The sequence below is a fragment of the Terrapene carolina genome, unplaced genomic scaffold (genome assembly GCF_002925995.2).
Source record: "Terrapene carolina triunguis isolate 2854851 unplaced genomic scaffold, T_m_triunguis-2.0 Scaffold242, whole genome shotgun sequence".
NCBI classification, from domain to species: Eukaryota; Metazoa; Chordata; order Testudines; family Emydidae; genus Terrapene; species Terrapene triunguis.
The window spans coordinates 2,384,452-2,407,437 of NW_020664593.1; the positions used below are offsets into that span (position 1 = coordinate 2,384,452).

Below are 22,986 nucleotides of genomic sequence, written 5' to 3' on the forward strand. Positions count from 1 at the left end.
AATACCAATTGGGATATGATGACACTGGAAACTTGATTTAGAGGTGATTTAAGGGTGCAACTTTATGAAGCTCTGAGCACCATCAAGTCTGACTGAGGAGTTGAAGGTGTATGGAATTTTGCAGAATTGGATCTAATTGGATCCAACTAGACATGATCTCAGTTTTGTTTTTGTTTTTTCCTCCACAGGATGGTGATATTCCCTGTATCCATCTCATGCTCAGGGAAAGGATGTTAGAGATGTACAACTTTCAGAGCTAGAATATATTTTTCTTGGTTGTCTTGATAAGCATAGGTCTCTTGTTCAATCAACTATTTAGGACATAAGAGGCTTAGAGTCCAAACTTCATTTCTGTGTGCAGTAAATACAGTGCCTCTGTATCAGAGCGGTAGCCATGTTAGTCTGTATCCACAAAAACAACGAGGAGTCCGGTGGCACCTTAAAGACTAACAGATTTATTTGGGCATTAGCCTTCGTGGGTAAAAAAACCCACTTCAGATTTTTTTTTACAGTACCTCTGTATGCCTTCCCTCAATTTTCTCATATATACAGTTTTAAACTTTGGCACTCTTTAGATGGTTGACTTTTAGACTATGCAATCTTCTTACTTGTAACACCAGTATCATCAGGGTCAAGTTACAGGAACTTAAAACATTGCCTGCTGTCCAAATTTAATATAACTTTTTTTTTCTCCTATATAGTAACCAAAAAAAGTTAAGCATAAGAAGTCTGCCAGTGGAACCTGATGTGTCTGGATCAGAAACTGATGTGAGGTGAAGCTGGGAGGAGTCTGAGAATTCATGTGAAGAATTCCCGCTACAGGTTGGTGGGTGAAAGGATGTTAGCACAACCCAAAGATCTACTGGATACCATACCCAGTTGATAATATGAGATACTGTGTTCTGGGATTCACACATTGCTTTCTAAATCCATCTCAAATACCCTTTTGTAGCATACTCCTTTCTCCTTTAGAGGCCAATTTTTTGACTAATATAAAAAAGGGGATGAAGCCCAACAAAAGGGTGTAAAGTAACCAAATATAGGGATAGAGGTCAGCAAGGTATTTAAGCATGTGCCAAATTCTGAAGCAGAGGGACTGTTCATCTGCTTAAGTATTTTGCTCATTTGGGGCCATCGTGCAGCAGGTAAAGGATTTTCACCTACCAAGAAAATGACAAGATAAAAAGATACAGTTAAAAGGTTGTTTTTCTTATTTTAAGTGAAATGATTTAAATAAATGTAGTTGACTTTTCAGTATTTTTTCAGTTGACTTTTTTGCATGTCCCTCTACTTGGTCAGTGCATACCTGTTTGGTGTTTCACTTTATCATCTAGTTTGTTTCACTTTATGGGTTTCCATGCTCTAACCAAGTGTTCATTGAGATACAGAAACTTCAGAAGAGTGTCTTAACTTTAAAAATTGTTGAAATTAATTTAAATGTGTTTGCACATTACAACCTATTCACTCCTCCTGCCGAGACTCTGCCCTTCTCCAAGTGCAGACTCCTGAACTGTGTAGAGAGTTCAGGGGTCTGTACTTCATCTGGTTCAGGGGGAACAATGCTGTGAAGATGGTTGAGCCCACCTTCAATAGTATATATCAAGGGGCAACACGGTGTGGCCCATTATTGTATTTGATTGTTTTTAACACCCAGGTCACCCAGAATCCTTGCACAGTAATTTTTTTCATGGTCAAGGAATTTTGAAAAGTCCTATTGAGATCATGAAACTGACTGATTCTGCAGCTGTGATTCTGAGAGTAGACAGTTGGGTTTGTGTTGGTTCTTTTGGAGGGGACAAAGAAGATTTACTGCTGTTGAATCCGCAAATGCTCACCACACAACTCTCTCACTGTATGGAGCAGAGTGCTGTTTTCCTGCATGTTAGCATGTGTGTATTACATTTCTTCATATTGATCCTTCAAGCTAACTAAGGGCTTGTTTTTGCAGAACCTGTAATCAAAATAACTAAACTGGTTGTAAGCCACACCTTTTGGTTATTTCGGTGCAAGTCTGCATGTAGACACTCTTATTTCAGATTGAGTCCCAAATTTTGATGTAAGTCAGTAAAAAATTGACTTAACTACAAATGGTTATATTGGTTCCAGTTTGTGCATAGAAAATCCCTGAAAGGGAGTTCTTTTTGTTTTTTTCAGAGAGAATGTTATTGCAACAAAGACTCTTGGGTAGGGTTTAAAGTGGGTGAACAGAGGCCTGGGGAAATCCCCTATCCTGTTTTTTTTTAGAATTGAATGTAAATAGAGACTAGGTACTGGAAGCTAACTGATAGCTAAGAATTATTTTAATTAATGTCAACATTAATTAATTAATAATGTAGTTTTGAATACATTTTGACATCTCCACTTCATTTACAGATCAGTGGAAACATCCCTGCATACAAACACAGAAACATACATAAAACATTTTTTTTAGAATAAAGAATGTTACAAAAAATTCTGTAAGAAACAATCTTCCTGCTGTCATGTATAGCACATTCCACATTATGTACAATCTCTAAAATCTTTCCTCTCCGTAATGGCGCGCACCCGCTCACACACACACATACACATATTTATGCCATTATGGAGAGGAAAGATTTTAAAGATTGTACATAATGTATATAAATAAAATAGCCATTGTTGGCATAACTTCATCTTCAAATTCACGTAACCATGCTATCATGTCATCTTAACATTTTTAATGGTCTTAGTACAAACTGCACAGCTTGTATTCAATCTTTGGAAAGGTTATTTGTAAAGTCATGTTGTGCATCGGGAAATGTAGTCATATTTTAACTTTGTTTTTACTGACTTTGATGTTTTTGAGAACATGGTATACTACTTGAAGCAACCTTAACTGTATACTAATATAGGGTTTGTTTGGTTTTTTTGGTCTAATTATACCAGGGCTCAGCTCTGTATATTTGCCACAGTAATGCCCAAAAGGAGTCTGATACTTGGTTAGTAGACTAAACCAAGAAACAGCGATAAAGTGCTTTTATATATCATCTGTACAAAAACAAGAGCTGACAAGAAAAACCACATTGCCACTGATATACTTTTTATTTAATAAAATATTTTCAATCTAGTTTGTTACTTTGCTCAGCAATTATTATTCGCTTTATTCAAACTGGGAACTGTACACATATTAGAATGAAAGACTGTCCAGTTTCATCATATCTTCTGTGAGAATCTCATGAAGAATTCAAAACACACACACACCCTTGCCCCCAGCAACCAACTGGTGTAATTTTCCTAGTTGCTTCTCTGAACAGATGGGAATACTACTTCTTTTTTTTTTTTTTTTTTTAAGCCACACTCCTCAGGGAATGGAAATTTGTTCAACGCATATAGCAACAGTGCACTACAGGGACTGCACTTACTCTTTTGATGTGCTCTTGACTAAAGATATGCTAAATTAAGGTGCTGGACTTCTTGGCTCATTCAAATAGATCTTGCACTTATAGTTGAAACCTTAAAGATTGAGCTGACACTTTCTTGAGCTAGTAGAGTTCTGGGGAGGTCTGTATTTGCTAATTCTTTTGCCCATTCGTCTTCAGGCCCTTCTCTCTGAAACCATGCCAGAGATGACAGAGAATGAGACTCCTATGAAGAAACAGCACCGGTAAGTATCTGTGGCCAATTGACTGGAACGTGTTGGTCAGCTGAAAACTCTGTAGAGCCTCTGCTGTACTGCTAGGCCATCTGTCCAAGGAAAACATACCTTGGCAACCTAAGTTAAGTCCTCTGATTATCTACAGGGCAGCAGACAGGCAAAATCTTCTTTGAGTGATGTCCCTATGGCTACTCCACTGTAGGTGCAGCAGCACCCCCTGCACCTGGGATTGGAGATCTTTGGTAGCATTGTCCTTTGGACTGCACATGTGCTCCCCCCCGGACACCAGAACACCTTGGCAGACTCATTGAGGAGGAGATTCTTCCAAGATGACAAGTGGGAGCTAGATACAAAAACCCTACACCACATATTCAGCTGCTGGGGATTCCCAACCATAGATCTCTTTGCCATACAGGAGAATGTCAAATGCCCTCAATTCTGCTCAAGAGCAGGCCTACGCCCTCAGGTGCCTGTGAGATGTGTTCCTCATTATGTGGGATGCCCCACTACTCTACGCCATCCCAACCATTCCTCTCTTGTTCAGAGTGCTTCAGAAGATACAGGGGGACCGAGCCCAAGTCATTCTTATAGCTCCAACATGGCTATGTCCAATTTGGTATACCTCCTTCACATGATGGTGAGTATGTCCTCTGATTACTCTGTGACCAGCTCTGTGCCTCCTCTCTCAGGATGCGGGTCAAATGCTCCATCCCAATCCACATCCCCTATATCTGAAGGCATGAGTCCTCCATGGTTTCAGGATTCAGAGGTGACCTGTTCAGAGGCAGTAAAAGAGGTCCGCTTAAATAGTACACATGACACGACTCGACGCACTTACCTCCAAAAATGGACAAGGTTCTGATCCTGGTGCACCACCAATCACGTCATGGCGATGAATATTCTTTTACTCGTTCTGGACTATATTTTGGATCTTAAAAAATCAGGGTTATCCACAAGTTCCATTCGTGTACACATAGCCTCCATCACAACATTCCATCCCAATATAGACAGCCACTCTGTCTTCACCCACCCACTCATGAAGAGATTATTTAAAGGTCTCCAAAACCTTTACCCTCACATACGAGATCCCACCCCAGTTTGGGACCCTGGCCTCATCTAGCGCTGCCTCACCAGACCACTGTTCGAGCCCATGGCAACATGCTCTTATATTCATCTATCCATGAAAACAGCATTTCTCATCACCATCAGATCGGCTCGACAGGTAGGAGAAATTGGCACTCTCATGACATACACCCAGTACACAGCTTTTCATAAAGACAAGGTCACCTTACGTCTACATCCAAAATTCTTACCCAAGGTACCAACCTCCTTCCATTTAAATCAACCTATCCACCTTCCCTGCGTTTTCCCAAATCACATAGCAGCCAACAGGAGGCGACGTTACACACCTTGGATGTCAGGCAAGCATTAGCTTTTTACCTGGATAGAACTAAATCTTTCACACAATAGCCACGCTTATTCCTGTCAATGGTCGAAAGATAGAAAGGCCATATCCAAACAATGCCTTTCCAAGCAGATCTCCCAATGTATACACCTTTTCAACCAACTACACAATCAACAGTCTCCTTCTGGAACTTGAGCACATTCTACTCACTCTCTCTCCGACTCGATTGCCTTTCTCAACAATATCCCAATTATTGACATTTGCAAAGCGGCCACCTGGGCCTCCACAGACACTTTTAGCCGTCACTGCGCAATTACTACTCAGCATCAGCTGGCCTGCTAGGACACGTTGTCCTGTCATCTGCACTAAATGCCTCTCCGAAGCCCAAGCCTTCCAACTAGGGGCACTGCTTTACAGTCGTCTATAGTGGAGCACCCATAGGGACATCAGAAGAAAAAGAGAGGGTTACTCACCCAGTGCAGTAATTGATGTTCTTTGAGATGTGTGTCCCTAAGGGTGCTCCACTACTCGCCCTCCTCTCCTCTGCTTTGGAGCTGAAAGATAAGCTCTGCAGTCAAGAAGGAACTGAGAGCGGTTGGACTGCACAGCACTATATGTTGATCCCGTTCGCGGCGCGAGATGGGTAGAAGCGCATATGTGGTCCAATGGGTACTGCTACCAAAGATCTTTGATCCCAGGCATAGGGGACACTGCTGCACCTACAGTGGAGCAGCCATCGGGGGACACAGTTCAAAGGACCTCAGTTTCTGCACAGGATGAGTGACCTTCTCTTTCTCACATATACTACCCTGCTAAGTATGCCCCAATCCTGGTCTAGCGGTAGCTTCCTCTAGAGATAATAGGGGTAATTCAGACTCTGTGGCCCATACAATTCTTGGTTTCTAGTCTAGGTCTGCCAATTAGTGCAATATGTGATGGTGGGTTTTGATGTGGAATTAAGACCCATCAGACTCACATAGGGGGCCACTAAATATCTATTAGATGGAAACAACTTTTAATTACTGCTAAGCTAGGCTGGTTTCAAACTGTTGAAAGGCTCTGTAGTTCCTTAGCAATACACTGAGGTATCCAGTCCCCCAGTAAGTGCTAACCTTCAAGAATGAGGCTTATTTTTTGGAGAGAAAAGTTTATTAAATCAAATTCTGATCTCTTTGGAGCTTGCACATGCACGATCTCCCACTCTCTGGGGTCACAGGCAAAATCTCCCACATACTACTTTGTCTACATCAAACACACTGTATGACTGCTCTATTTTGTTCTTGAAGGGACAGCTGCCATTAATAAAAATACAAATAATAATACAGTAATAAAATAACTATTAATGCATTATCCACATTCACCTCTAATATCATTTCAACAATTGTGATTATTCTAGGTTCCTCACACTAGCTTAAGAGGTGTGTGTGTGTGTGTGTATATATATATATATATAACACATTTAAAAGAAATTATGGTAGAAGGTAAAATTAAGGTTGCAAAGTCAGCATTGAAAAGCTAGGAAATTCCAGAATTCAGGTTAGCTGTATCACTTCAATTATGATGCTTTGGAATACAAGATAAAATTTTCAAATGTGCTTTGAAAGTCCATTAAAAGTCAATAGTATTTAGGGCACTTAAGTCATGTGGATGCTTTTGAAAATGTTACCCACAGTTTTTAATCACATAACTATACACTATTTTTTCCCTAAGAGAAGGCTTTGAACCCAGGACCCTCAGATCCACAACACAAGCCTCTTCCACTTGAGACAGTGCTACAATGCTGGGTATTCATGCGTTCTGTTCCTGGCTCTTGGAAGCAGAATGTGGTCAGGATGTGGTAGAGGCAGCATATTGAAGCACATAATTTGGCACAGTCATTCTAAAAGGCATTGTGGCAAAACAAATCAGATTCAGGCCCAACATATTAGTTGCCTGGGTTCATTCCCTGCTGTGGCTGAAATTACCATGTACAACCTCTCTGCTATCTTATCCATGAAATGCGTGAATGACAATTGCTTCGCCTTGTGGTTCATAATTTAGGTTTTGAAATGCATAGAAATATTAAGAGCAGCCACTGGAGAAAGGTGGGACTAGAGATTGTGGTTTCCTAGTGTTTCATTATTATTATTTACTTATATTATTGTAGCACCTAGGAGCCCCAGACACATACCATGACCCCATTGTGCTAAGCACTGTACAAACACAGAAAACAAGACCATTTCTGCCCCAATGAGCTTACAATCTAAGTATAATACAAGAAAGAACAGATGGCTGCAGGCAGACTGATGGGGGAGTACAAAGAAACAATGAGAGAGTGTACCAGCAGCCTAATTGTTGTCAAGTTTTTTGTAGGCATCATGGCAAAGGAATGTTTTAAGGAGAATAATGACTTAGTTTTGCAGATGTTTCAGGGAGCTCCTCCCAAACCTGAGGGACAGCATGGGAGAAAGCAGGAAAGTACTTGTTTAACAAGCGAGCAGTGGAGACAGGCATTGTCCTTTTGATATTTGAATGAGAGATGATAGGTGGGGTGGCGATAGAATCATAGAATATCAGGGTTGGAAGGGACCTCAGGAGGTCATCTAGTCCAACCCCCTGCTCAGAGCAGGGCCAATCCCTAGACAGATTTTTGCCCCAGATCCCTAAACGTCCCCCTCGAGGATTGAACTCACAACCCTGGGTTTAGGCCAATGCTCAAACCACTGAGCTATCCCTACCCTGAAGGTCGAGAAGAGGCTTGAAAGTGAAGACAAGTAGCTTATGTTTGACACAATAGAGAAGAGAGACGCAAAGAGAGGGGTGACATGGTCAAAGAGATGGGTTAGGAAACGTGTCTTTGCAGCAGCATTCTAATGGATATGAGCAGGGCAAGATTGCATTTGTCAAAGTCAGAGAAGAATATTGCAGTAACTGAGCTGAGAGCCTGGATGAAAGTTTTAGCTGTGTGGATGGATAGAGATGTTATGCAGAAATAATCTGCAAGACTTAGACATAGCCTGGATGTAAGGACCTAGCGAGAGTTCCAAGTTGAAGATGACATCCAGATTATGGGAGTCCGTGACAAGCAGGATGGTGGTGTTGTCCCCAGTGATCAAGAAAAGAGTAGTGCAGAGGATTTGGGGGAAAGATTAAGTGCACATTCCGTAGGCTACAAGGTTTTGGGAGGGGGGCTGGGGAACAGTGTGAGTTTCTCAAGTGCATAGCATTTTATCAGCTGTGGGAGAAGACATGACCGATCTGCTAAATGTGTGAGTGTCACATAAGATACAACATTTGGCAGGCCTGAGAATGTAATTCCCCAAGATGGAATTTCACCAGGTCATCAGTTTTGTGTGTCACCTGAAAGACAGCATCCTCGAGGATCAGGTCTTGTGTTGTCCTTCTGCTGATTTCAGTGGGACCAGGAAAAGGCACTGGATTAGCTGATGGGATCATCTCAACAATGAGATTTGAGTAAGATCTGCAATTAAGCATTCATTTTCACTTTCCCAACAGAAAATTTATTTATTTGGTGGCAAAGGATATGGGACAAGTTTTTCTTGTGTTAGGTCTTCGATTCAGGAAGGAGTCCTTATTCAGGAAGGGTGTTTAAACACATGCTTAAGTGCTTTCCTGAATTGAGGCTTTGGCCTGCTTTAAGCTAGGCCACAGCCTGCTGCTGAATAAAAGTGAGTGTTGAGATTCATTGCATTTCTTCCCCTCTCGTCTCACAAGCAGCTGTGCTTCTTCAAGTATTTGTCCATATGGCTCTCGCTTAAGGCGCACATGCACCTGTGCATGCAAGATTGGAATCTTTTGGCCGGCAAGTGTCTGGGGCAGTGCATGCGCCCTGCATGGCCTCATGCCTCTAATCGAGGGCATACGGAGCAGAGTGAGTCTCAACTGCAACTTAGTTCCTTCTTACTACCTATGACAGCGAGACAGGACATCCACAGTGTCCAATTGCTACCCCATAGCTCTTTGTTACCTTTAGTATTAGTTCAATGTTAATTTTTCTGTATTTTTTCTAGCAGGTTGACAAGCCTGTCTTGTTTATGAGGCAGCTATTCCCTTAAATGATGGGAATATTAAATGTTTTATTTGCCTTTCCAGACAAGTTTCAACATGCAGGCCTTTTTCAAAACACCCTTAGAAAGTCCGAGATGATTGTTTGAAATTACTTTTATTGGAGCGATCAATGAAGGGTGTGTCTGATTCTGAAACCCTCCATCAAAAAGAAGCATCTGCTACCTCCAAGCTGCACACAGCAAGTGCTCAGGCATGCTGATCCCATGAACCTCCTTTCCTGTTAATGTGGAGTCCTTTTAATCTTGGTGAAGGAACTGAATGGTGGCTGGACCTACTCTGCCCTTTATGCGCTTGGGTAGGGGGCAAGAGGACATGCAGTGTTCAGGCATGGCCCTTACAGACATTGCTGGCCAAAAGAATCCAGTCTTGTGCACATAGGGCACATGTGCACCTAGAGTGGGAACCATGTGGACAAACATTGTAAAGGACCGCACTCACTGTAAAGTAAGTAACTTGTTCCTTTTCTGCCTTTTCCATTAAGCTCTGGGAACAATAAAATACTTGTGTCTGTAGCATGGCTGTATGTACAAAAAATTAAGTGTGCTCTGTTTAGTGCAGCTTTTTCATGAGATGAGCTTTCCCACTGGTCAGAAATCTGTTTCGTTTCTATTTATTTGTATCATGATAGTGCCCAAAGACTCCAGTGAGCATCGGAGGCCCATTGTGATAGGTGCTGTACAAACACACAGGAAGGAAACCATCCCTATACATGTATACATTGTACCAAATACACACAGAACGCACGTGTAGTATTGCACTCTAATCCATTTAGTCTGAACATTCATGATCTTTTCTCAGAAATCATTAATATAATATATTCCTATACCAAGAACTACTTTAGTGTGTTTTTATTTCTCTCTTCCCTATATTCTTTCTTGCCAAGAAAGCAGAATTTTGTATTAAATGTATTTTTTAACCATAACAATGAAATTGCCTTAAAACATAAAAGAAATAATTGTTCATGTGGAGGTTTTCCCTTTTATTTCACATAATTTCTTTTGCTCTCTTGTATTACAGAAAGAAAAACCGTGAGACACACAATGCAGGTAGGAACTACAGTGTTTTACTGTTAAGAGTTGAGCTGCACAGCTCTTTGAGTTCCTTACTCCAATCTGCTTGAAAGCATACAAGGACTGGTGCATTTGGAATGGGGAAAGATCCATTTATTGGAGTGTATTACATGAAAAGACTCCAGAGCCTCACATGGAACACCTGAAGCAGGGCTGCTTCATGGACAGCCGTAACCATCCTTTAGTTTGCCTAGACGATGGAAAATCTATAGAATAATAGAAATAATATCTTGGATAAACAGGAGAGGCCCTCTGAATATGACCCTTCACTCATGTCCCTTGTTCCTCCCAAATACTTCTGTGGACACCTTGGCTTTTCATTTCATTGCTAATAACCTCAGTGAATCAACAATTTCTATTCAGCTACAAGGAAGATATAAGCAAAAGCAGATATTGGTTTTGTGTGAGTATATTTTTGGGAATAAACATATAAAGTATATGGAAATCAGGGGCAGGCATCTAACACATAGAAGGCATTTTAACTTTTAGAGACCTTGGGTTAAATATTTTGAGATGGGATTACGCCGCAGCATAAACTTCCATTGCATTCCGTTGAACACCACCAGCCCCTAAATCCTCCATAGAACCAATCTGTGCTTTGTGGAGATTTCCCCCCTCTCCTAACACATGCCCTTTCCTCTCTGTTGGTTCCCAGCTTAAGCAGCGTTTGGGAACTCACAGCCATAGGACAGGACAGGGAGGGGTAGGTTACATTCAGAAATGCGGATTCCAACCAACTCAGAGAAATAGTAGGCATGGTCCCATGGAAAGACCAATTAGGAATAAAGGAGTCAAAGGGGGCTAAAAGTTCCTAAAAGATGTAATACAGTACTGAAGACTCAACAAGAAGATATTCCAATGCCGAGGAAAGATAAGAAGAACCACAGGAGGCCAATGTGGCTGCAGTACAAGGAGCTTTTTAGCTCTCTAAAAACCAAACAGATACATACATTGAAGATAATAAGGTGATGAGTAAGTCAGCATGGATTTGTCAGCAATAAATCATGTCAAACTAATGTAATAGCATTCTTTGATGGGGTAACAAGCCTTGTGGATGGGGAGAAGTGGTAGATGTGGTAAAACTTGACCTTAGTAAAGCTTTTGATACTGTCTTGCATGACCTTCTAGTATTTGCCTAGTTTAACAACCTAGATGGAGTAACTATAAGGTGGGGGCATAACTGGTGGAAAACCATTCCCAGAGAGTAGTTATCAGTGGATCACAGTCAAGATCGAAGGGCATATTGAGGGGTCCCGCAGGGATCAGTTCTGGGTCCGGTTCTGTTCAATATCTTCATCAATGATTTAGATAATGGCAGAGAGAGTACACTTATCAAGTTTGCGGACGATACCAAGCTAGGACGGGATGCAACTGCTTTGGAGGATAGGATTAAAATTCAAAATGATCTGGGCAAACTGGAGAAATGGCCTCAAGTAAATAGGATGAAATTCAATAAGAACAAATGCAAAGTACTCCAGTTAGGAAAGATCAATCAGTTGCACACACAAAAAATGGGAAATGACTACCTAGGAAGGAGTACTGCAGAAAGGGATCTGGGGGTCATAGTGGATCACAAGCTAAATGTGAGTCAACAGTGTAACACTGTTGCAAAAAAAGCAAACATCATTCTGGGATGTATTAGTAGGAGTATTGGTAAGCAAGACACAAGAAATAATTCTTCTGCTCTACTCTGCACTGATTAGGCCTCAGCTAGAGTATTCTGTCTAGTTTGGGGCCCCACATCACAGGAAAGATGTGGACAAATCGGAGAAAGTCCAGTAAAGAGCAACAAAAATGATTAAAGACCTAGGAAACATGACCTCTAAGGGAAGATGGAAAAAATTGGTTTTTTAAAGTCTGGAGAAGAGAACGGGGGGAGACATAATAACAGTTTTCAAGTACATAAAAGATTGTTACAAGGAGGAGGGAGAAAAATTGTTCTCTTTAGCCTCTGAAGATAGGACAAGAAGCAATGGGCTCAAATTGCAGCCAGGGCAGTTTAGGGTGGATATTAGGAAAAACTTTCTAACTGTCAGGGTAGTTAAGCACTGGAATAAATTGCCTAGGGAGGTTGTGAAACTCTGTCATTGGAGATTTTTAAGAGCAGATTATACAAACATCTGTCAGGAATTGTCTAGATAATATTTAGTCCTGCCTTGAATGCTGGGGACTGGACTAGAAGACCTCTCAATCCCTTCCAGTCCTATGATTCTATACAGAAAATGGAAAGAGGGGTATGTCACCAAGGAAATATGCATGGGAATAGCACAAGCATGTAGGGATAAAATCAGGAAAGCCAAGGCAAAATTACAGCTGGCAAGGAATGTTTGAGATAACAAGAAGAGGTTCTTCAAATATGTCAGACAAAAAAGAAAAGTCAAGGATGGTGTGGGTCTACTACTTAATTGAAAACATGAGCTGGTAACAGACGATGATAGGAAAGCAGAGCTGCTCAATGCCTATTTTGCTTTAGTTGTCTCACAAAAAATAATGTGGTTGGATGCCTAGGGAAGTTACCATAGATGATAAAGGGGAAGGGATGCAGATGGGGATAAGTAAAGAAGACGTCAGAGGTCTTCTGACCAATTTGAATGAATTCACATCAGTAGTGCCGGATGCTATACACCTCAGGGTACTGAAGGAATTAGTTGAAGAGATTTCGCAGCCACTGGCAATAATATTTGTAAACTGATGGATGACAGGAGAGGTCCCAAAAGACTGGAGAAGGGCTAACATAATGCCCATCTTTAAAAGGGGAGGAAAGGAGGAGCTGGGGAACTATAGACTAGTCAGCCTGACTTCGATACCTAGGAAGCTACTAGAGCAATGTATAAAACATTCAATTTGTGAATACCTGGAGGACAAAGGGGTGATCACTAGCAGCCAGCATGGATTTACTAAGAACAAATCACGCCAAACCAGCTTGATTTCCTTCTTTGACAGAGTAACTGGTTTGGTGGATAGGGGGAATGTGGTGGACATAATATACCTGGACTTCAGCAAGGCTTTTGACACAGTCCCACATGACATTCTGATAGGTAAGTTGGAGAAATGCGGGCTTAGTGGAACTATCATTAAGTGGATACAAAATTGGTTAAACAACCACAAACAAAAGTAATTATTAATGGAATGATGTCAGATTGGACGGAGGTCTCAAGTGGGGTTCCACAGGGAACTGTTCTGGGTCCAATGCTGTTTACCATCTTTATTGATGATCTGGGTGTAGGAATAGAGAGCATATTGATCAAATTTGCAGATGACAAAGCTGTGGGGTGGAGGGTTTGCCAACACTTTGGAGGATAGAGCTACAATTCCAATGGATCTTGATAAATTGGAGAACTGGGCTATTGAAAACAAAATGGAATTCAACAAAGACAAATGTAAGTAAGGTGTTACACTTAGGGAAGAAAAAACAAATGCACAAATATAGAATGGGAGATAACTGGCTTTGCAGCAGCACTGCTGAGAAGGATCTGGGAGTTGTGATGGATCACAACCTCAACATGAGTCAGCAGTAATAATATATGGAGATATACCTATCTCATAGAGCTGGAAGGGACCCTGAGAAGTCATCAAGTCCAGCCCCCTGCCTTTACTAGGAGGACCAAGTACTGATTTTGCCCTGGATCCCTAAGTGGCCCCCTCAAGGATTGAACTCACAACCCTGGGTTTAGCAGACTAATGCTCAAACCACTGAGCTATCCCTCCTCTCAATGTGATACTGTTGCAAAAAAAAAAAAGCAAATGCAATTTTAGGTTGCATTAACAGGCATGTCATGTAAGTCATGGGAAGTGATAGTATCACTCTACTCAGCACTGGTTAGGCCTCAGCTGGAGTACTGTGTCCAATTTTGGTCAACAATGTATAGAAAGGATGTAGAGAAACTGGCCAGCAACAAAGATGATCAAAGGGATGGAACACAAGCCATATGAGCAAAGGCTGAAGGAACTGGGTCTGTTTAGTTTGGAAAAGAGGAGATTAAGAGGGGGACATGATTGTGGTCTTCAAATACTTGAAAGACTTTCATAAAAAAGATGAAGAAAAGTTTTTCTCTCTTGCCACAAAGGGCAGGACAGGAGGCAATGGGTTCAAACTACAGCAAAACAGATTTAGATTAAATCTCAGGAAAAACTTCCTAACTGTAAGAACTGTAGGACAATGGAACAGGCTACCTAGGGAGTTGTGGAAGCTCCTTCACTGGAAGTTTTCCAAAGGAGATTGGATAGCCATCTGTCTTGGATGGTTTAAATACAGCAAATCCTGCATCTTGGTAGGGGGTTAGACTAGATGACCTTTGCAGTCCCTTCTATGATTCTATGTTTGGACTAGTTTATCCCAAGAGTTCTGATCCAGTTCTGCCTCCAAGCAGTCAGAATCTATGCCTCCCTGGAATAGTGGTAACTAGTGGCATTCCTAAACCTTAAGAAAGTTGTCCAGTGCTTAGAGCAGGATTGCAGGAATTAGGGGTCTTGGTTTCTATTCCCAGCTCTGGCACTGTCCTACTATGGTGGCTATGGGGAAGTCTCTGCACTTCTGTGCCTTGGTTTCCCCATATTACAGAAAAGTAGTGAAATTTAATGTTTGCAGGGAGCTTTCAGCTCCTGAGATGAAAGATGCTATAGTAATTCAGAGTATTATTAAGATGTAGAATGCTAGAAGATTAGCCAAGTATTAACAAATAAACTTTCTGCAATCTAGTATTATAATTAGTGAAATATATACTTAAGATTGTCAAAGTGTTGCCATTCTATGGCCCTGATTTCAGTTGCTCTTATTTTTTCAAAACTTTCACCTATTGGGCTGAAGTTTTCCAGTCATGGGGCGTGAATTCTTACTACCCTGCACCTGAGCAAATCCACTTTGCCCTCACCTGGCACAGATATTAATGTGACTGCACAGTGTGTGAGGCCTGGTCTACGCTACAGAGTTAGGTCGAAGGAAGCCGCCTTAAGTCGACCTGTTAATGTATGTGTCTACACTACCGGGTCCTTTACATGGACCTCAGTCACCTCTGATGTCGACTGCTGTAATCCACCTCTGTGAGAGGCATAGCACTTAGTTCAATTTTCATGAGCCGACTGTGAGGTAGTGCAGACGCAGTGTTGTGTACTTGGACTTAATTGGCCTCCAGGTGGTGTCCCACAATGCTCATCTGTGACCGCTCTGGACATCATTCTCAACTCTGCTGCACTTCAGCCAGGTACACAGGAAACAGCCCCTCCCCTGCTAAAGCCCTGGGAACTTTTGAATTCCCATTTCCTGTTTGATCAGCATTGGGAGCGGGCCAGCTTGAGCAAACGCGCTCCAGCCTGGTCTGCACAGGAGGTGGTGGATCTCATCGCTGTGTGGGGAGAAGAGTCTGTGCAGGCAGAGCTCAGATCCAGCAGAAGAAACACTGACATCTATGCAAAGATCACTTGTGGAATGGGGGAGAAGGGCTACACGAGGGGGACACATCAGTGCCGTGTGAAAATAAAAGAACTTTGCCAGGCATACCAGAAGACAAGGGAGGTGAACAGTCACTCTGGTGCTGAACCCCACACATGCCGGTTCTACAACGAGCTGCATGCAATTCTTGGGGGTGACCCTACAAGTACCCCCACAGCAATGTGGACACCTCACAGGTGTGTGAGTCTAGGGACAACAAGGAGGATTATATGGTGGAGGAGGAAGAGGAGAAGGAGGATAATGGGAGGCAGGCGAGCGGTGGATCCACTCTCCCTGAGAGCCAGGAAATATTTTTAACCCTGGAGCCCTGTGGGTCTCAGGACAGCACGGTGGCCGATCGTGATGCCGGGGAAGGCACCTCTGGTGAGTATACATGTAAAATGAAAGTCCAGTTAAACTTTAGCGGGCATACACATTCGGTGGTATTGCATGTTTACTGTGAAGAAAAAAACAAGGTGCTGTGGCTCTCTGCTTACAAGAGGCCACTTTTAAGCAGAGAGTGGCCCCCGGAAAAGACTGTTGATGTGGACTGGGATAGCCCAGGAATCCTCCATGGATATCACTAGGAAACTTTCATGGAGGTACTCTTCAATCCTTTGCAGAAGGTTTCTGGGCAGGGCAGTCTTATTTCTTCCACCATGGTAGGACACTTTCCCACGCAACTCCTGAATTAATTCTGCTGGCATCATTGCGGTACACCGCATAGCAGCATAAGGACTGGGTCTCTTCCCAGACGCTTGCAGCATCTCCTTCCTTTCCGCCTCTATTACCCTCAGGAGACTGATATCACATAGGGTCGCCTAGAGGAAACCGGGGGAAGTTCTCATTAAAAGTGCCCTTACATGGGAAAAAAAGGGCATGCAGATCCACCCCACCCCCCACATTCCGGATCGCCAAACCACGCGGCCGCTAATGTGCCCTTACTGTGCTTGGCATGGGTCGGCAAGTAGTTTAAAGTGGCTGATAGGTGACTGGGGCCGCACATGAGAGATCCTGGGGGTGGGGGGCTACTCACCATGGCTGGAGCAGCAAAACAGCACAGTGAACGGTTATGGATTCTGATTGTTATGGCTTGCACCTAGTGTAATAAAGTATTTTTTATGAAACTGGCCTTGCTATGGAAACATTTTATTCTTGTACAATGGCTCCTTTATTTTTTCCCCCTGACTGACAGCTGGATGAGATGCTTTGCATTATGAGGGACCAAGCAGACATATTGAGGTGTCTGATTGAACTGCAGGAACAGAAGCTAGAGGGTAGAGTCCCTCTGCAGACCCTGGTGGACAGCCAGCCAGCCAGCATCGCCTGGCGCAGAATCACCCTCCTCCGAGCATTCCATGAGGCAGGGCGAAAAGTCCATCATCCCTTTTACTTAACTTGGTGGGGGAGGGCACAAGGAACAGAAGGTGCCCATTCACAGACCTTTGATGGTCTGTAATGTGGTGTTATGTTACATAGCTGAAAATGTTTCTCCTATTCCAACTTTACAACCCCTTTTCCCCAAGGTTACCTTTTCTTTCTGCTCTCCCTCTTTACTTATGTTTGTTAAATAAAGCAAATGGATTCGAAGAATAAAAGTTCTTTATTGATTAGAAGCAGGGGGGGTTGGCTTTACAGGGATAGTGATACAAGCCAGGTGAAGGTTTTGGGAAGCACAATGCAGACAAGCAGCTCACATTACTGTGACTCATTATTGAAACAGCTTTTCAAAGTCTCACGGATACGCAACACCCCTTGCTATGCTTTTCTCATTGCCCTGGTGTCTGGCTGCTCAAAAATGGCTGCCATGCGATCTGTCTCAACTGCCCACCCCTGCGGAAAATTTCCCCCCTTTTTGCACAGATATTATGGAGCACACAGCAGGCAGCTATAACCATGGGGATGTTCTCCTCACTAAGGCCCAACCTTGTTAGTAGACTTCTCCAGCGCCCTTTCAAGCAACCAAAGGCACATTCAACCACCATTCTGCACTTGCTGAGCCTATAGTTGAACCATTCCTTACTACTATCCAGATGGCTGGTGCATGGCTTCATGAGCCATGGGAGCAAGGGGTAGACTGGGTCCCCCAGGATAACTATAGGCATCTCAACGTTGTCAGTGTTAATTTTGTGGTCTGGAAAGGAAGTCCTGGATTGCAGCTTTTTGAACAGACCCGAGTTCCTAAAGATGCACACGTCATGAACCTTTCCCAACCATCCTACGTTGATGTCGGTGAAATGCCCCCTCTGATCCACCAGCGCTTGCAACACCATTGAAAAGTATCCCTTTCTGTTTATGTATTCTTTGGCAAGGTGGTCTGGTGCCAAGATGGGGATATGCATGCCATCTATCACCCCACTGCAATTAGAGAACCCCATCATGGAAAGACCATCCACTATGTCGTGCACATTTCCCAGACTTACTATCCTTCATAGCAGAAATCGATTAATGGCTCTGCACACTTGGAGCACAGCAGCTCCCATGGTTGATTTATCTACTCCAAATTGATTCCCCACTGATGGGCAACTGTCTGTCGTTGCAAGCGTCCAAATAGCGATTGCCACTCGCTTCTCCATTGTCAGAGCAGCTCTCATTTTTATGTTGCTGAACTGCAGGGCAAGGGAAAGCTCTGCACAAAGTTCGTGGAAGGTGGCCTTCCGCATTCGAAAGTTCTGCAGCCACTGCTCGTCATCCCATACCTGCAAAACAATGCAGTCCCACTTGTCAGTGCTTGTTTCACAGGACCAGAAACGGTGCTCAACAGAGTGCAGCTGCTCTGTGACTGCCATCAGTAACAGTAGATTATTTTTTTCAGTGGCTTGCAGCAGGGCTGCTTGCCGGACATTGCTATGTTCCACACGGCAGACCCTACTTTGGCTCTGGAAATACTGCAGGAGAAGGTACGAGGTGTTTGAGATGCTCACAGCAAGAGTGCACAGCTGAGAAGGGTCCATGCTTCTGGGGTTATGGCGTACGCACAGCAGTTTTAAGTTGCAAAAACCAGTGGGTTGTTTGCTGTTGATGTGCGGGAGGGAGCACAGTGCATCATGGGATGTTGATGCAATGTTCCCATTCTCCCCTGTGACAATGTTTTGGTCTCATGGGGCATTGCACAAACTTCCCAAAACACCCTGCGGCAAGTTGCATTTTGGGATAGCTACCCATGATGCACTGCTTTGTGCATCGATGCAGGCGCTGCTAGTGAGGACGCACTCTATCGAGACAATGAGCATGATGTGGCCATGCACAATCAACTTCATTAATTCGGGGGCTCGAGGTCGAATTAGACAAAGTCGACTTAATTTTGTAGTGTAGACAAGCCCTAAGTCTGGGATCAATCAGACCACTTGGGCCAGATGTGAAAGGTATTTGGATGCCTAAAGATGCACATTGGTTCCTACTGGTATTTTCAGAAATGCCTAGGTGCCTAATTCCCATTGATTTCAAGACACCCCATCTTCGATTCTTTTTTCCTGTGCCTTGAAGAGAGAGTTTACTTATTTACCAACACAAGCAAAAAAATAAGGTTGAGGAATTCTTAGAGAAGTTTATAATAACATATATTTTTGTGATCAGGTGGGCTGAAATTGAGAAGTCCCCCCCCATCCTTGCCTCCCAGTGCCCCTGATGGTCAGCCTTATCTTCTTCAGTGTATGAAGTATTGAATTGACTGAAAAAGTACTTGGTACAAATCTTTAGTTTCCATTGCTACTTCTGAATTTAGGGTTATAAATATTTTTCTTGGGCTCCAAGGTTTAGATGCTCTATTTGATTATTTTGAGTTTAAAATTAGATTTATTGAATAAATCCTAGCCTCACTAAGTCATTGGGTGTTTTTCCATTGACTACAGTGATGCCAGGATTTCACCGATCATCCGTAATGTTGTATGACACAGAGAGAGAAGGGTAATCATCTGAAAATAATATTAATAAACATCAAGAAAAAATAGATGTGAAGACTAAATAAAAGAACACCAAAGGATCCTTGTTGATGTGCTAACTAGACTAGACAATATATTGTTTCATAGGAAAGTTTCAATCCTAGAAAATGTTTACCAATATCTGCACTATGCATGTTCTGGATATCCCTGAAGACTTGGAGTGGAAGGACCTAAGTAATTTTATGTCAAAAAATATGTTAATGAAGTTAATCTTCTACTTAAAATATCAAGCTGTCCTGTATCCCAAATAAGGACTATCTTGCAATTCTTTCAGCAAAATCCTTGACACTTACAGTGATCTTTACTATCATCTGTTTATTGAGAAAGGTTACTATGCCAGGTGGGGGGGGGGAGCTAATATTTTTTTCAAAATGAATTTTGAGATGTATCAAAAAGCACACTTGCTTGGAGAAAGAAGTTATTGCTTTTAAGAGCCAAGTATGTCTTTAGGTTTAAACCTGTTTTATTTCCATCTAAACTTTGTCTTAACAGTTTTTATTATCTTTTTCTGTTATTTTTATTATTAATTTGGTATTTATATCATAGTGGCACCCAAAAGCTCTGGTCAAAAGTAGGGCCCTCTTGTGCTAGGTGTTGTACAGACAGAGAAAGAGATGCAACCCCTGCTTCCAGAGAACTTTCTGTTCTAAGGTTTTAATGAAGCTAAGGCTGTTCTAGCTAGGCAGTTGACTACTAAGGATACTGTGAGCTTGATATTGAAGATGAGTTATCAAGCCCATTGGTACTGTAATTTAATGAACCTTTAATTCATTTATAGACTTTGCTCTTTGTAGTTGTGAAATTGTTACAGATAACTGTGACACTCTGTACCTTAAAATAGCACCATGGAACCCCCATATTCACCTCTGTGATCTGATTATGATATGTTTTGTACAAAGTATGCCTAGTGAGGTATCATTTGAGAAATCATGATCTGTTGAACATTACTACCCTGTTGAATTATATACATTATCACTGTATATGGAGTTATGAGATTTTGCAATATGGTTATTATTGAAATATGTTGTGAGTCTAGGAGACACCCACAACTAGCTCTCCAGTGGCAACAAGGGAGGTGGCCCACACCCAGACAGGTGTTAAGCGACCACCACTAGCCATTGACCAGCAGGGGAATTGTAAACAAGAGATTTACAATTCAATAAGAGACAGTTGCTCAAGCTCTACACATTGGGGATTGCTTATCTCCGTGACTCAGCAAGGTATCAGGACATGTGATGCTGTGTGACCTTGGGCAAGTCACTTAGGTCCCAGTTCAGCAAGGAAGATACCTTATGGAAATACTCACGTGTTTAAACTTAGGCGCATGCTTAAGTACCTTGCTGAACTAGTGCCTATGACTCCCTGTACCTCAGTTCCCCATCTGTAAAATAAGAATAATAATACTTTTTCTCCCACCCTTTGTCTGCTCTGATTAGATTGTAAGCTGTTCAGGGCAGGGGCTGCCTCTTACTCTGTTAGTACAGGATTTTTTTTAGCATAATTGGGCCCCAGACTGGAGACCTTTAGCCACTACTGTAATACAAACTGTAAAAATGCTATATGGGCTTGTGTCAGTAGTTACTGATCTGCTGAAACTATAAATGCAATTTTTTAAAAATCGTGAATTCACTCATCTTGAATGGATGTGGTAGAACTAATATATTGTTCCACTTGTAGTAAATATGCATATCTGTAGCTAAACCTGCCTACATACATGTTCCTGTTCTTCTCCCCCACCTCCACTGTAAGGTGGCCTGTTACAAGAAATGTAAGCAGATGTTGATTCCTGCCATGATGGAGGCATGCTGGCCTGCCACTTGTGTAATGTGAGTGAATTCTGGTTGGTGATCTGCCAGTTGAAAGAACTGTGGAACGTATCATGTCAGCAACTCGCTCATTCTCTTTGGAAAAAAGTTGTATGCCAATTGTCAACTTTGATCTGAGTAACAGACCAAAACATCTCAGGAATCAGCCGCAAAAGCAGCTGCTCAACCATGCTACCATGTGGATGAACAACATTTGAAGGCATCTGATTGCATTTGGGAGGGGGGAGAGGCTAACAAGCTTCGAAAAGATCAAGCTCAAAAGCTTTGTGAGTTTGCATAGCTGCACTTAGTGAATTCTTAACCACAGTTGTCATGAGGTTGCATGGAGACTAACCATGTCACAAGAGGACTAAAACTAATTCAGGCTTTTCTTCTCTTCTCCCAAAAGAGTCATAAAGTGGAAACATTTTCATAAAATATTTTCTTGATGAGTCCTTCACTGCCACCCATAGCTAGACCCTGCCATAACCATAACTGCTGTCCTGGAAGATGATAAAAATGTATGATTGATGCTCCACACACCCAAAGCCTGAACTATGTTCTCTGTGTTCTGTTGCACCTAACAGCATATAGAATTGGTGCTTCAGCCTCAGAAAATCAGAGCTATTTCTTGTTTGGGGGCTGAGAACTGGAGTGGGAGACCAGGGTTTCATTCCCCACTCTGCAACAAGTTCTTTGTGTGTCTTTGTGCCAATTAATTTACCCATCTGTGAAATGGAAATAATGATTACTACCCAACTTCGAGATGCTTACTCAACCTTTGAAACCCTCAGCTGAAAAGCATTATAAAAATATGAAGTGTTGTTATATATGTCACTGCTTTCACTGAATGTTCCTGATGATCTTAACCTTTTAAAATATCCCCTTCTCTGTCACAGCCCTCAAACTCCATTGACTGAGAACTCAACAGTTGAGGGTTTTTTTCAGAGCTAGTTCTTGGTGCTAAACTGCCTAGTAAGGGTTGTGATAGCATAAAGTAATATGTTTATGAGTGCACATGTTGGTGCCAGGTGTGCAGTTGGTGTGTTGGTCTGAGTAGCCCAATGACAATGCGTTTTATTTTTTACCTAGTGGAGAGACATCGAAAGAAGAAGATCAATGCTGGGATAAACCGAATTGGAGAGCTCATTCCATGTTCCCCAGCACTTAAGCAAGTAAGTGGACATTTAAATGTGCACAGCTATTTCCCAAATGGTGTTCATTTGGTCCTGGTTCTTAGCAGCTGTAAATACACAGGGATACATCTTGCTTCAGTTTTTATGCAGGAGGCGCAATGAGGTTTGATACACTCAAGGAAACCTGGATGAAAATCTTATTTACAAAGTTATCTGTGATGGAAATGCCCTTGGAAATTACAGGACAATTTGAATTCAGTTCTTTGAAACATGGATCTCCCAGCTGACTGGGAATTCAGTATCACTCTGAAGGAGTGGTCTGGGTTTGACACATGAAAGACATTCTCCTTCATCAGGTGTCCTAGTTCACGTATTCGGCTCTTTGGAGCAGATATTTTTGAAAAGCATTTGCCCAGCTAGCAGTAGTGACCCTGCACTGGCAATGTGAATTCAAGGACTGTGAGAACAGAGGGAGCAGGCTGTGTAGAATCATCTGCAGAAAGGTTATGATTGTTTTTTT

General features: G+C 42.3%; 1 protein-coding gene across 1 annotated transcript in view; it reads left to right on the forward strand.

Moving 5' to 3' along the window:
• Positions 1-22,986, forward strand: part of USF3 (upstream transcription factor family member 3) — a 69,843-nt gene that overhangs the window by 29,790 nt on the left and 17,067 nt on the right. The window contains exons 2-5 of the mRNA XM_026657409.2: positions 702-822; positions 3,558-3,622; positions 10,104-10,132; positions 22,423-22,505. Of these exons, the coding sequence (XP_026513194.1) occupies positions 3,576-3,622; positions 10,104-10,132; positions 22,423-22,505 (159 nt within the window). The 5' untranslated portion in view covers positions 702-822; positions 3,558-3,575. The remainder of the gene's footprint in view (positions 1-701; positions 823-3,557; positions 3,623-10,103; positions 10,133-22,422; positions 22,506-22,986) is intronic.